Source organism: Rhinopithecus bieti, unplaced genomic scaffold, assembly GCF_001698545.2.
Source record: "Rhinopithecus bieti isolate Rb0 unplaced genomic scaffold, ASM169854v2 scaffold_32081, whole genome shotgun sequence".
NCBI lineage: Eukaryota > Metazoa > Chordata > Mammalia > Primates > Cercopithecidae > Rhinopithecus > Rhinopithecus bieti.
Genome location: NW_016814436.1, coordinates 4,588,121 through 4,601,389, shown reverse-complemented (window position 1 = coordinate 4,601,389; position 13,269 = coordinate 4,588,121). Strand labels below are relative to the sequence as shown.

Sequence of the window (13,269 nt, the reverse complement as noted above, 5' to 3'; positions counted from 1 at the left end):
CCGGCAAATTTTTTGTATTTTTAGTAGAGACAGGATTTCACTGTGTTAGCCAGGATGGTCTTGATCTTCTGACCTCTTGATCCTCCTGCGTCAGCCTCCCAAAGTGCTGGGATTACAGGCATGAGCCACTGTGCCTGGTCATGCAGGCTACTTTCTTAAGCTTTCTGTCCCCTAGTTTTTCCAACTTTAGAATGGGATGAGTAATCATACCGGCTTTATTGGGTTGCAGAGATTAAAGGAGTTAACACATTAAGAGTTTAGAATAGGCCGGGCGCGGTGGCTCAAGCCTATAATCCCAGCACTTTGGAAGGCCGAGATGGGCGGATCACGAGGTCAGGAGATCGAGACCATCCTGGCTAACACGGTGAAACCCCGTCTCTACTAAAAAATACAAAAAACTAGCCGGGCGAGGTGGCGGGCGCCTGTAGTCCCAGCTACTCAGGAGGCTGAGGCAGGAGAATGGTGGGAACCTGGGAGGCGGAGCTTGCAGTGAGCTGAGATCCGGCCACTGCACTCCAGCCTGGCCGACAGAGCGAGACTCCGCCTCCAAAAAAAAAAAAAAAAAGCATTTCGAATAATGCTCATCTCTGTTAGCTACTACGATTATTCTCTATGTCTTATTGCTTGCAGTATTGATAGTCAAAAAGAAGCGGCATGTTGAGCACATCCAGAGGCTGTTGAGAGTGGTCGGAGCTGAGCAGTGGCGCACAGTGTGGTGGTCACAGGGCTGTTCCTTCCATTTCCTGTGTGTTTCATGCCTTTGGTAAAAGTATCCAGCCCCAGCCCCACTGGGACCCACCTGTGGTTCATGCTACACGGTGTCTGTGTCCTCAGGACACAGTGCCTGCCACGTAAGTCCTTCCTGGTTGAGAGGAGGGATCTGCACTTTGCTTTCAGGTCTTCTTCAGTTTGAAACTGAAACTCACTCTGGTGTATGCAGAAATAAATGTGATGTTTTCATTTGGATGCTGACTTTAGAATTTTCTTCTGAAATCCTATGGTTCTCCTCACTGGCTTTCTTTTGGGAAGGAGAAATCATAACAAACCCTTCAAAGGGCCAGACTCTCTTGAATTCCTTTCTCTTCTCTAGGTTTCCAGTCATCCTCCGTGGAGTGAGGGGCGGGACTGGGCTCCTGGGCCTTCGAAGGAAGGCCAGGTGTGGGCTCACGTTTCTGCTCACTGCAGTGACAGGCCCGTGGCTGCCACTTTGATGTCTCACTGATTCCACTGCTCCTGGCCTTCAGATCGGGTGCATGCTGCTTTGTGTGTCTCAGCCTTCTGCCAGCCTCAGTTTTCCTGTTCTAAGTGTGATTTGTTTTCTTAAGGAATCTTCCTTCCAAGACTGGGTTTCCTTCTTTGTTTTTTTGAGACGGAGTCTTGCAGTGGTGCGAGCTCGGCTCACTGCAAGCTCCGCCTCCTGGGTTCACGCCATTCTCCTGCCTCAGCCTCCTGAGTAGCTGGGACTACAGGCGCCCGTCACCACACCCGGCTAATTTTTTGTATTTTTCGTAGAGACGGGGTTTCACTGTGTTAGCCAGGATGGTCTCGATCTCCTGACTTTGTGATCCGCCCGCCTCGGCCTCCCAATAAGACTGGGTTTCTATACTCCTGTGGCATGCTCTTGCAGGAATTATCATGGAACATTCAAAATGCCAGTTGAAGTGTTGCTTTGTGTTGCTTTTGTAAGTAAACTGTAAGGGCCTGAATAGTTGGGACTGTATTGGCTTATTTTGGCCTCCCTAGTGCCCTGTCCGAGAGTCAGTATCGAAAAAATGTTTGTTAAATTTTACTGACAAATCTTAGAATATAAAAGTAAACATTTGGTATAATTAATATATTGTGCTGCAGGCATAGGAATGGGATACTGAATAGAAACTGAGTGGGAAGCTGAAAAATGACCTCATGTAATATTTTAATGTTGAAGAAGATATTCTCAAAGCACTGGGTGAAAGGAGAGGTTACTTAATCAATGACATTTGAACTCTTATTTTTTTTTAAAGTTTCCTACTAAACGCTATATAGCAAAATAAAATAAAATCTGGGTGGATTGAAAACTTAAGGGTAGGAACGAGCCCTCTAGAAGGATGAAGCTAGCACGCAGGGAAATGTTTGTGCCCTCTCGGAAGGGCTGGGCCTTTCCAAGTGTCGGCCCCAAAGTGGAATCATGAGGAAAGGACACAGGAGTGGCTCAGCCTCCCAGACCAAGGAAAACAGATTGGCCACCGCCTTTCTCTTTCTGTCACTGCTGTAACAAATCATCACAAACTTACTGGCTTACAACAAACACGGTATCTTAGACTTCTAGAGTTTGCAAGTCTGACGTGGGTCTCACTGGGCTAACACCGAGGTGATGGTGGGGCTGGTTCCTTCTGGAAGCTTCAGGAGAGAGCGTTTTCCCTACTCTCTCCAGCTCCAGGAAGCCGCCCACATTTCTTGGCATATGGCCCCCTTTCTCCGTGTTCAGAGTCAGCTATGTTGCATTTGTGTGACCTTTTGTGGTCACGTCTCCCTCTGACCACAGCCGGGAAGGTTTTCTGCTTTTGAGTACCCATGATTAGATTGTGCCCACCAGGATAGCCCAGGACGGTCTCCCACCTCCAGGTTTGTGTTCTTAATTGCATCTGCAAAGTTCCCTTTGCCACGTAAGGTGACGCAGTCTTCGCAGGTTCTGGGCGTTAGGATGTAGACGTCTTGGGTGGGGCCGTTATCCTGCTGACCACACCACCGGAATGACTAACAAGGGATGCTCTGTTTACAAGGGTTTTTTGCAAAGCAGCAAGAAAGTGGTGAGCACAAGGAGTGCTCTGTTTACAAGGTTTTTTTTGCAAAGCAGTAAGAAAGTGGTGAGCACCTCATTAGAAAATGGACAAAGGGTATGAACAATTCACAAAAAGAAGAGGTACAAATGAACAAAGTTAAAACAAGTTTTACCTCACTAATGAATGAAAAGGCACATAGCTGACACGGAGACCACTGTTCTCCTGTTGAATGAGCAGTGATGTGTGGTGTCGGACTCTGCCGGTGGGATATGAGCCACGGCTCTTTGGCAGTGTGGACCAGCAGCATTTTTAATGCATGCTTTATGTCCCAAGCTTTCCATTTCTAAGAGTCTATCCTCAAGAGGTTATCATAGTTGTGTGCAAATATTTGTCTCCAAATATCTTTATTACTTTTTTGTAATCCCCATTTTATTTTATTTTTTAGAGACAGGGTCTTACTCTGTAACCCAGATTGGAGTGCAGTGGTACCTTCTTGGCTCACTACAACCTCCACCTCCCAGGCTCGAGTGATCATCCCACCATTTTTTTGTAATCACTTATTTTATTTTTTTGAGACAGGATCTCACTCTGTAACCCAGGTTGGAGTTCAGTGGTGCTGTCTTGGCTCACTGCAACCTCAGCCTCCCAAGTAGCTGGGACCACAGGCTTGTGTCACCACGCCCAGCCAATATTTTTATATTTTTTGCACAGACACGGTTTCGCCCTGTTGCCCAGGCTGGTCCTAATCTCCTGAGCTCAAGCGATCCACCCGCCTCGGCCTCCCAACATCGCCAGTATTGCCATCAACAAACAGAGATTCGTTTATTTCACGTGTCTGGTGTCTGTGGTGAGCAGTGCAGGGTTGGGCAGCAGCTCAAAGCCATCATAGCCCCATGCTGTTTCCCGCCTGTCTGCCCTGCTGCTCTTCATGGTGGCATCTTCACTCACGCACGATGGCTGAGGTCCCAGGCCTCACCTCTGTGTTCCAGACGGAAAAAAATGGAGACAAGTTAGGGGCCAAAGGGGTGCTAGCTAAGCCTGTTTTTTTTTTTTTTTTTTTTTTTTTTTTTTTTTTCCCACAGAAAAGTAAAAACCCCCTTTTATTTCATGCTGGCTGTAAGAAATAAATGTCTGTCACAGGGCCAGCCGTGGCTGAAGTCAGCAAAGGAGCAAAGGCTTCTGGGTAGAGATCGATCGGTCAACCAACAGTGTCTGCCATGTGGAGTATTTCATTTCCATCGATTTTCCAAATTTGCTCTGATGAATATAAGACTTTTATAATAAAGACTTTCATAGTGAAACAATTAAATCTTTGTTTTTTTTTGAGACGGAGTCTTGCTGTGTCACCCAGGCTGGAGTGCAGTGGCTCAATCTCGGCTCACTGCAACCTCTGCCTCCTGGATTCAAGCCATTCTCCTGCCTCAGCCTCCCCAGTAGCTAGGATTACAGGCGCGCACCACCATGCCCAGCTAATTTTTGTATTTTTAGTAGAGACGGGGTTTCATCATGTTTGCCAGGCTGGTCTCGAACTCCTGACCTTGTGATCCACTCACCTTCGCCTCCCAAAGTGCTGGGATTACAGGCATGAGCCACTGCGTCCAGCCCATTAAATCTTTAAAAAAAATATATTTATCTTTTGCAATTCTGCATTCAGTTTCAGACAAAATGATGGCAGTTGAGAATTCCCAGATGGGCGTTTCTTGGAGTTTTTAGTCTGTGGGCAGAGTCTGCAGTCCCTTCATTGCACTCCCAGACACCCTCATCACCGTGTGGATGCCCAAGGGTCTGTGGTGGTGCTTGTCGGGCTGAGGCCCATTCTCAGGGAGGGGCTGAATGCCTTGCTTGTGTGGGGTGTGGGGGGCTTGTATGGTGCCATTCATCCCTTCTGAACTGGGCCCTCAGGACCCTGGGTGGCTGCAGGGAGGCCTGCAGCAGCCAATGAGGAGCTGCTTCCTTCAGTCCTGTGGGTTCCTGGGAGCCCACCTTTTGGCTGAGCTGGTGGTAGGCTCTTGGGAAGACAGGAGAGAGGCTCACTGGTTTTCCCTTTCTTTTCCATCAGCATCCAGCATGTGTATGGCGCCCAGCACCCCCCCTTTGATCCACTGTTACATGGCACGTAAGTGACGTTCCAATCTCACTTGGCATCCTGGCTCTGATGTGGGAGGGCTGTGGCAACCCTGGTCTTGCTGCTTCCCTTCTGCTCCCGGGCATTCCTGAGGGAGTAGAGTGGTTTCTCATTCAGCCACAATGATCAAGCAGTCGCTTTGTGTGAGATGCTGCACACCCCATGCTTCCCATCCCAGTGAGGACGGCGGATGTGGGAGCCACAGCCTGATGTGGAGAGGCGGGGGAGCCCTGGGGAGAGCCAGGAGCTGGCATCCTTTAGCCACGGGCAGCCTGGCTGCAGGCCATTCCTGCTGGCTTGTCCTTTCCGCTCCTCCTTCCCACATTCTCCACCGGCTGCTGGAGCCTGGCCCTGGCCTGTCCTGGTCCCTCCACAGCAGGCGGGAGCACAGGGTGTGGGACTTGTGCTTGGCTGGTGTGGCCCTGCAGGACTGCACCTGTCTGACAAGTTTCTGACATGAGGTGGGGCCGGTGTTGTGTGTTGTCATATTTTGGGGGAATGTCGTTTAAATGATGGTGTCTTCAAATCCGTATACCGCAGGCCCATACCCTGCACAGGCGCTCCTGGCCCACACCCCCCACTGCTGGGCAGGAGCCTTACTGGGACTCGGGGAAGGTGCCCCTGGCCAGAGTGAGCTGGGCTGGGTCTGCAGGGCACCACCATGTGGCCCTGTGCCTCCTCCCAGGTGGCCTTCCTGAAGCCCCCTCCCCTCCTGCCACTGAGTCCTCGTGGGCTTCACCTGCTGTGCTCTTTGGGCTGCCTCTGTGAATCCTGTTTGCTTTTTCACTCACTATTGCTAGATCGAAGCTGAAAACTTCTATGCCTGTCTTTTCACCTGGGAGTTCTTTCCTGGCTGGTTTTGGGTGAAACCTTCCAGCATGTACGAGTAAAGACCGCCTTTGCATTGCAGTTTGCTGAAGTCCACGGCCAAGATGCCGACCACACCAGTGAAGGCCAAGAGGGTCAGCACCTTTCAGGAGTTCGAGAGCAATACCAGCGATGCCTGGGACGCTGGGGAGGACGATGACGAGCTCCTGGCCATGGCGGCGGAGAGCCTGAACTCCGAGGTGGTCATGGAGACGGCCAACCGGGTGCTGCGGAACCACAGCCAGCGGCAGGGGCGGCCCACGCTGCAGGAGGGGCCGGGGCTTCAGCAGAAACCCAGGCCTGAGGCAGAGCCGCCCTCGCCTCCCAGCGGTGACCTCCGGTTGGTGAAATCTGTCAGTGAGAGCCACACGTCCTGTCCTGCAGGTATGATGGGAGGACTGAAGAGATGATTGGGTTTCTGGCCGGGCTAAGAAAGTGGCCAGGACCCACTCACTGCGGGAGAATCAGTGGGTTCCCATCCTCATGTGCAGCAGGCCCCCTGGCCCATGAGAGCCCTTACGGTTCTCTTCCAAGGGTAAGGGAGCGGCCTGCGTTCTATCGTGGGGCCCCCACGTGCTTTCTTCCGTCCTAGCTAAGTGCGTCTCTCCTCCGAGTGGAGTGGAGGCACCAGGCTGTTGTGGGCCAGCCGTGAGAGGACCACGGGGGAGCAAGCGCCTGGGGACCCTGTCTCCCTCCTAACTCCACCAGCTTGCAGTGGTTCCATGGGTGACATTGCCACCCGAGGGGTCAGGTCCCTGCATGTTTAGGGGCTGGCGCTCTGGGCAGCTTACAGGATTCCTGCCGGGGGTGCATACACGTGGGCTCAGGTCCGAAGGGGCTGGGAGTCTGACTTTTGGGTCGGCCACATTCGCATTCTGACCCCCTCAGGTGGGGTCGTGTCTGGTGCCGTTTGCGTGGCACTGGGGTGCAGCAGCTGTTCTCGAGGCTGTTTCTGTGGCTGCCGCTCTTTAGGTGCTGCAGGCCATCACGTCTGTGATGGAAAAGCCGCATGGTCGTGTGATGAACCCGCCGTGGGCCGCGAGCACTGTTTTCAGAGCTTGGGATACCCCACTGGACAGACTGAGGCCCGTCTGTGCCCTGTGGAAAGTCTGTTCTGGTGAGAGGGGCGGATGCAGCACTGCCCACAGCCAGCAAGGGGGCACAGAGTGTGCTGGGAGGCAGCAGGTGCCATGGTCAAGAGAGGCAGAGAGTGGGGTGGGAACGCGGTGGCCGTGAGAGCAGTGGCGAGTGAGTGTCATCTTAAACGAGGAGGTCAGGGTGTCCTTGCGTGAGCAGTGCTGTTGGGAGGCAGGGGGTGAGGGGCAGGGGCGAGGGCTAGCCGGGGCAGCCACAGGCCCTCATAGGTACCTCCCTCCAAGGTCTTCTGGGGGCTAGGGTGCTCTCCCCACATTTCCAGTTGAGAAGATGGAGATTGTTAGAAGAGTCTGAGGTAACCCTGCAGAACTAGGTTTCATACCTAGGTCTAGTTTTTAAAACCACTTTCTAGGAATTGGTTGACTTCTAAAATGTTACAGCTCTCACTAGTTGAGAACGCTGTGCGTGATTTCATTTGATCAGTTTTCTTTTTGGAATCTAATAAATTTTAAAGTCTTTGAACTTGTAAGTGGAAATCTGGTGATGGCCTTTGTGGGAGGCTTGGAAACCTGGTGACTGACTGAAGCATGCACTGACCGCCTCCTGCAGGCCCATCCTGGGCAGCACCCTTCAGCCTGGGCAGAGTCGGAGTTGGCAGGATCCCTGACTTCATCTGCTCCTGGAGGGTGGTGCTGACATTGAAGCTCTGTGAGCCTCTCAGCACCCCGCCCCCTACCCCCAAGATGCAGGGTGCTGTCAGGCTGAGAGTGGCCAGGGCCGCAGGACCACACTGTGTGTGGCTGGGGGATCTGACAAGAGGCAGGCTCAGGCTGCGACCAGCCGGGGTCGGGGAGCTGTGGGATGTCACCCTGGGATGGCCTCATCCTGGAAGAGCCAAACAAAGGATGCTCCAGACAGCTTGCACTGGAAGAAGGGAGCCTGTGACCTCGTTGCCTTGTGCCCCCCGCCGCCTGCCTTGGAGTTGGCCACTTTTCTGGTGTTTGCTTTCTGGGCAAGCCTTTTTTGAGCACTTCAGTATAGTAACGGTGATACCATATAATTGATCATTTACTGGGCGGCACATACAGTATCACTTCTCTGTAATACTAAACTCATTAAACTTTTTTTTTTTTGAGACGGAGTCTCGCTCTGTCGCCCAGGCTGGAGTGCAGTGGCCGGATCTCAGCTCACTGCAAGCTCCGCCTCCCGGGTTCACGCCATTCTCCTGCCTCAGCCTCCCAAGTAGCTGGGACTACAGGTGCCCGCCACCTCGCCCGGCTAGTATTTTTTTGTATTTTTTTAGTAGAGACGGGGTTTCACCGTGTTAGCCAGGATGGTCTCGATCTCCTGACCTCGTGATCCACCCGTCTCGGCCTCCCAAAGTGCTGGGATTACAGGCTTGAGCCACCGCGCCCGGCCTAAACTCATTAAACTTTGCAGCAACACTAGGGCATGGACTTGTGGGCCCCGCTCAGGACTGAGTGGCCCCTTACGTGTCCTGATGAAGCCACATCCGTCATTTCTATAATGATCGCAGGGAAGTCCAGCTGAGCACCTTTAATTCTGGGACTCGGTGCACAGCTGCTCTTCCTGCTGAATGTTGATTCTGAGGAACTGTCAGTGCTGCTGAAGCAACAGCCTCTGAAGGAAGGACAGGGGCACTGTTCCCCACGGTCCTCCCCTCTGCTCAGGTGCTGGTTCTCAGCCCGCCCTGTGGTAAGGCCGGCAGTGGGAACTCTGGAACCAGATGCCCCGGCCTGGGGCCCCAGCCCACTGCTCGGCGTGCGGCTGCTGCAAAAAGGAGTCACAGCAAGGGCGCTGAGGCTGCTGGGAGGAGAGTCTCCCGGGGGTTGGGGGGTGTCAGGGAGAGTGGGCAGCGGGGATGGGGGGAGGAGACAGGGCGGTACTCTGAAGTCGATGCCCCCACTTTAGCAGACTTCACTGGAAATTTAACTGGACCACATTCTGCCCAGAGGCCATAGGTTGCTTGGCTCCTGGATAGCCTGAGGGTTTCTGTGTGAATTCTTTTCCCCATCCCCAGGTTATGAAGGAAATGGGGGCGCTGTGTGGGAAGGAGGGCGCGGGGGAGTACGGCTCCTACCTCCTTGCTCCCGTGGCTGCTGGAGCGGATGTCAGCCGGTCAATTGCAGCATGTGCTCTGGCTCCGTTTCCTGGAGTTTATTTTTCACTCTAGTTTAATTTTCAGTTTTTGAAAGATGAGATAGCTAGACAGGATTTAGACCTAGGAGTCTGGAGCCTTTCCCAGCCTCTTGCTTGTTGGTCTTGGGTGGCCGTGTTGAGTGACCTGAGGGCCTTAGGGTCTTCCCTTGGGCTGACCCGGTCCTGGGTTGCTGGGTGGAACGTGCTGTGTCACCTCCTGCTTAGGTCCCTGTGGGCCTGTCCGTCTTGGGGGTCCGCGAGGCCTTGGTGGGCAGCAGCAGAGGGCGGGAGGGAGGGCGGGCAGCTTGTACTCTGGTGCCATCTCGGTCACTGCCTGTGGTGGGGTCTGGGAAGGCTCTGGTGCCGCCTCGGTCACTGCCCGTGGTGGGGTCTGGGAAGGCTCTGGTGCCGCCTCGGTCACTGCCCGTGGTGGGGTCTGGGAAGGCTCTGGTGCCGCCTTGGTCACTGCCTGTGGTGGGGTCTGGGAAGGTGCCATTCCTTACTTGTCTGGCTTCCCTTGTTTCCTTGGGATGAGGGTCCCCATGGGACCTTCCTCCCACGGCCCTGGGGAGACCCAGGGAGGGTCAGGCAGGTGGCGGGTTGGGCATGCTCTTGAGACAGCAGGTGAGTGCCCTCGCAGTGCCCTGGTTCCTGCTGTGTCCCCACCGTTGCCTGCTGTCCTCAGCGCCTCTGCAGGCTTTCTCCTTTCCCTCACGGTATCTCGTGGACTTGCCCTGTACGCTCAGGCCTGGCTGACCCGAGAATACCCTCCTGCACGGACCCTCTGGGTCGTGTCCCGTGGGCAGGCCCTGATCCTCCACCCCCGGCACTGGTGGGAGCCTGAACCCAACACAGCCCGAGGGGCCCTGGAGTTTTCTGGCTGTCACTGTGTTGCTTTTCTGCAAGGTGCTCCATTTCATTGATGAATGATACTCTGCCAGTGAGGTGAGTGAATTTCAAAGGTGTCGGTTCTATGTTATTGCTCAAGAAACTGAGGTCCCCGCTGCTCAGCGATGGGAAGAAGGGACCACTGTGACCCGACAGCATTCACAAAGAGACGATGGCACAGCCAGGAGGAACATGCGGTCGAGAGGAACGCCCTCACCCTCACCCCCATTCTCTCACCCCTGCAGAAAGTGCCAGCGATGCCGCCCCTCTGCAGAGGTCCCAGTCTCTCCCACACGCGGCCACCGTCACGCTGGGTGGCACATCTGACCCCAGCACCCTCAGCAGCTCAGCACTGAGCGAAAGAGAGGCCTCCCGGCTCGACAAGTTCAAGCAGCTGCTTGCCGGCCCCAACACAGACCTTGGTAAGCACCCTGCCCTCTGCAGGACACACACAGACATTTCTTGCCGTTTCTGAAATAGATCACATCTTAAAGGATTCCGTGTGGGCTTATGTAATGCACACGCTTCCGTGTGTAATTTGCCTTGCAGGAAAATGATGAGTTCACGTAATATTTTCAAGTCAGTAAGTCACTAAGGTAGTAGCAATTTGTGCTGATAGTTGCCTTTAGACATGTTTTGTTAGTGTTTTTCCAATGCAATTTGAAAATGTATTTTGCGTTCCTTTTGGTGTTCTTTTTTTAAAATTTGAGGCAAGGTCTTACTCTGTCGCCCAGACTGGAGTGCAGTGGTGCAATCACAGCGCACTGCCACCTGGAATTCCTGGGTTCAAGCGATCCTCCTGCCTCAGCCTCCTGAGTATCTGGGACTACAGGATTGTGCCAGCACGCTCACCAAATTCTTTAAACATTTTTTTCTAGAGATAGGGGTCTCCCTGTGTTGCCCAGGCTGGTCTTGAACTCCTAGGCTCAAGAGATCCTCCTGCCTCAGCCTCACAAAGCACTGGGCTTTCAGGCGTGAGCCGCCGCGCCTGGCCCGTTCTGTTTCCTTGTTGTCCCAATTGCAGTCTTCATTATTGCCGCCCTTGGTGAGCCCTTCGAGGCTGGCCCGGTGGACATCCTTGTTGGTCCTAGTATTCTGAAGACAGTGGCTCATGGGGGCACAGCGCTGGTGACTATCAACTCGATTTGCTGGTTTTGCACCTTCCTGCCCTGGAACTGGCAGTCATCAGAGGGTGACAGGCTGTGAGCCCTGCAAGGGGCAAGGGTGAGGCTAGCGCAGAGGGGCAGGCCCGTAGGGCAGAGCACAGTCACCAGCGTGACTCTTCCTGTGCGAGTTGCTTCCAGGCACACGCAGTGTCCCTGTGGACTGCCGTGGCCAGGCTCTGTGGAACGCACTTGGTTTGAGTTCTTCTGGTGGCGTTCCTGCTGAATCCACGTCCTTCCTTTCCGTATCTCATCTCTGTGGAGCGCCACTCTGGCTAGGCGTTTGCTAGATGCTGGAACTCTCGGGAGGACCGGCATGCGGGCTTGGTCATGAGGTTGCCTCACTGGGGAAACAAACCTGTATGGGTTACGGCCAGCGTCCCTGTGGCACTCTGAGAGCCGGAGGTGCAATGCCTGGCTTGGCCAGAAGGTGGCGAGTGGCGCACGCGGATGGGCCGCCGGGAGCCACGCAGGAGCCGTGCAGGGGCCGTGCAGGAGCTTGCAGCATCTGGGCCTTCATGCTCAGGCCCAGGGCAGGGAGAGGGTTTCTGGGCAGAAGCAGCGGTTCAGAAGGCATGGCTGGAGCTGTGTTCCCGAGGCTGGGGAGGGCTCTTGGAAGGTCTGTTGGCAAGGAAGACACAGCTCTGCGTAGAGTTCTCAAAGTGGGTGGTGGTTTCTTCCTTATGTTTGTTTTTTTGAAACAGCAACACTTGCATGTGTTATAACATGACACAGCACAGCAGGGTCTGTGTGAAAATGAGGCCTGTCCCAGCCTCCACCTTCCCTTCCTTTCCACAGTTCCAGGTGTCTCCTTCCAGTGATGGCCCATGTATGTGTTGTTTTAAACGTTTTATGTTGATGCAATTCAAACTTGCAGAACAGTTGGCAAAAATAGTGCCAACAACTCCCATATGCTCTGCACCCAGAATCACCAGTTGTTTACATTTGCCTGTTACCGTTCTGCATGTGTGTGCCTGTTTGTGTGTGTGTGTGTGTGTGTGTGTGTATAGATATACTCCTGAACCATTTGAGAGTCAGTCGGAGATATATCCCTTTACCTCTAAAACCTTCGCTATTTCCTAAGCACAAAGACATTCCCTCAGTATCATCACAGCACAGGTGTCAAAATCAGGAAATTGAACACTGACCCAGTACTATTTTACACTTTTATTATTAGAATCCGCAGTCCGTAGTCACATTCTGCCAGTCGTCCCAGTAACATCCTTTCTCTGTGTTTTTCTTAGCCCAGACTCCAGTGGGGGACCCTGCGTTCCATTTGGGTGTCACGCCTCTGCCTTCTCCATCAGCCTGGAGCAGCAGCCTTGCCTGTCTCTGCGTTTCAATCTTGACACTTTAGCAGAGCACAGGCCAGTGATTTTGTGGGATGTCCCTTGGTTTGTGCTTGTCTGGTGTTTGCCCACGGTGAGATTCTGGTTGATAATTTTTGGCAGGAACATCCCTGAAGGGATTTGTGTTCTTCTTGGTCATCACGGCGGGGCACGTGGTGCTGGTGGGTCCTCGCATTGACGTGGACTCCGACCACTCGGCTGAGGCGGCGTCTGCCAGCTCTTCGCGCCGAAGAGCTCCCGTTTTTCCTTTGCTGCTGAAGTGTTCTGTAGAGACGCGCTCCGGGGTCTCTGCAGTTCTATGGTGTTGTTCTTTCTCCCCTTGCACGGTAAGGGTTGTGCACCCCACTTTTTAAAGGAATGATACATTTTCCCGTGGTGTATGTGGAGAACCGCCTTAGTCTTTGGAGTGCCCTGTAACATGCCATCCTATGGCCGTGCCCCACTTGACTGCACCAGCCCCTGCGGATGGGCAGACAGGTTATTCCTAACTTGCCATTATTACAAACAACTCGAGAGCGTTTCTTCCGGCGCCTGAACCTCCTTCTGTGATGATGACGCTCACAGAGCATCCCTAGCCATGGTTGAGGCGAGAAGGGATCCTCCTGCCTCAGCCTCACAAAGCACTGGGCTTTCAGGCGTGAGCCGCCGCGCCTGTGGGGGATGACTCTGTGATTTCGGCTGGAGCACCGGGTAGGTGGAAGTGTCACCCACGAAGACAGGCGATCAAGGTAGGTCGTGCTTACAGGAGTAGAGTCTTGAGGTTGATGTATTAGCCACTGCCTCTCCTAGCATGCCAGCGCCCCTTCTCTGCTGGCTTTCGTGCCTCCAGGGTGGTGCGGGGATGCAGAACCACGTTGCACCCA

The 13,269-nt window shown here is 53.6% G+C and overlaps 1 protein-coding gene across 11 annotated transcripts in view; it reads left to right on the top strand.

Moving 5' to 3' along the window:
* The window catches only part of TBC1D22A (TBC1 domain family member 22A), a 417,209-nt gene that overhangs the window by 27,589 nt on the left and 376,351 nt on the right, over positions 1-13,269 (top strand). For all 11 annotated transcript variants that reach the window (XR_001881226.1, XM_017850750.1, XM_017850749.1 and 8 more), the window contains exons 2-4: positions 4,819-4,875; positions 5,795-6,135; positions 10,140-10,316. Coding sequence is in view for 10 of the 11 variants with exons in the window: in XM_017850750.1 (XP_017706239.1) it covers positions 4,819-4,875; positions 5,795-6,135; positions 10,140-10,316 (575 nt within the window). In the remaining variant the exon portion in view is untranslated. The remainder of the gene's footprint in view (positions 1-4,818; positions 4,876-5,794; positions 6,136-10,139; positions 10,317-13,269) is intronic.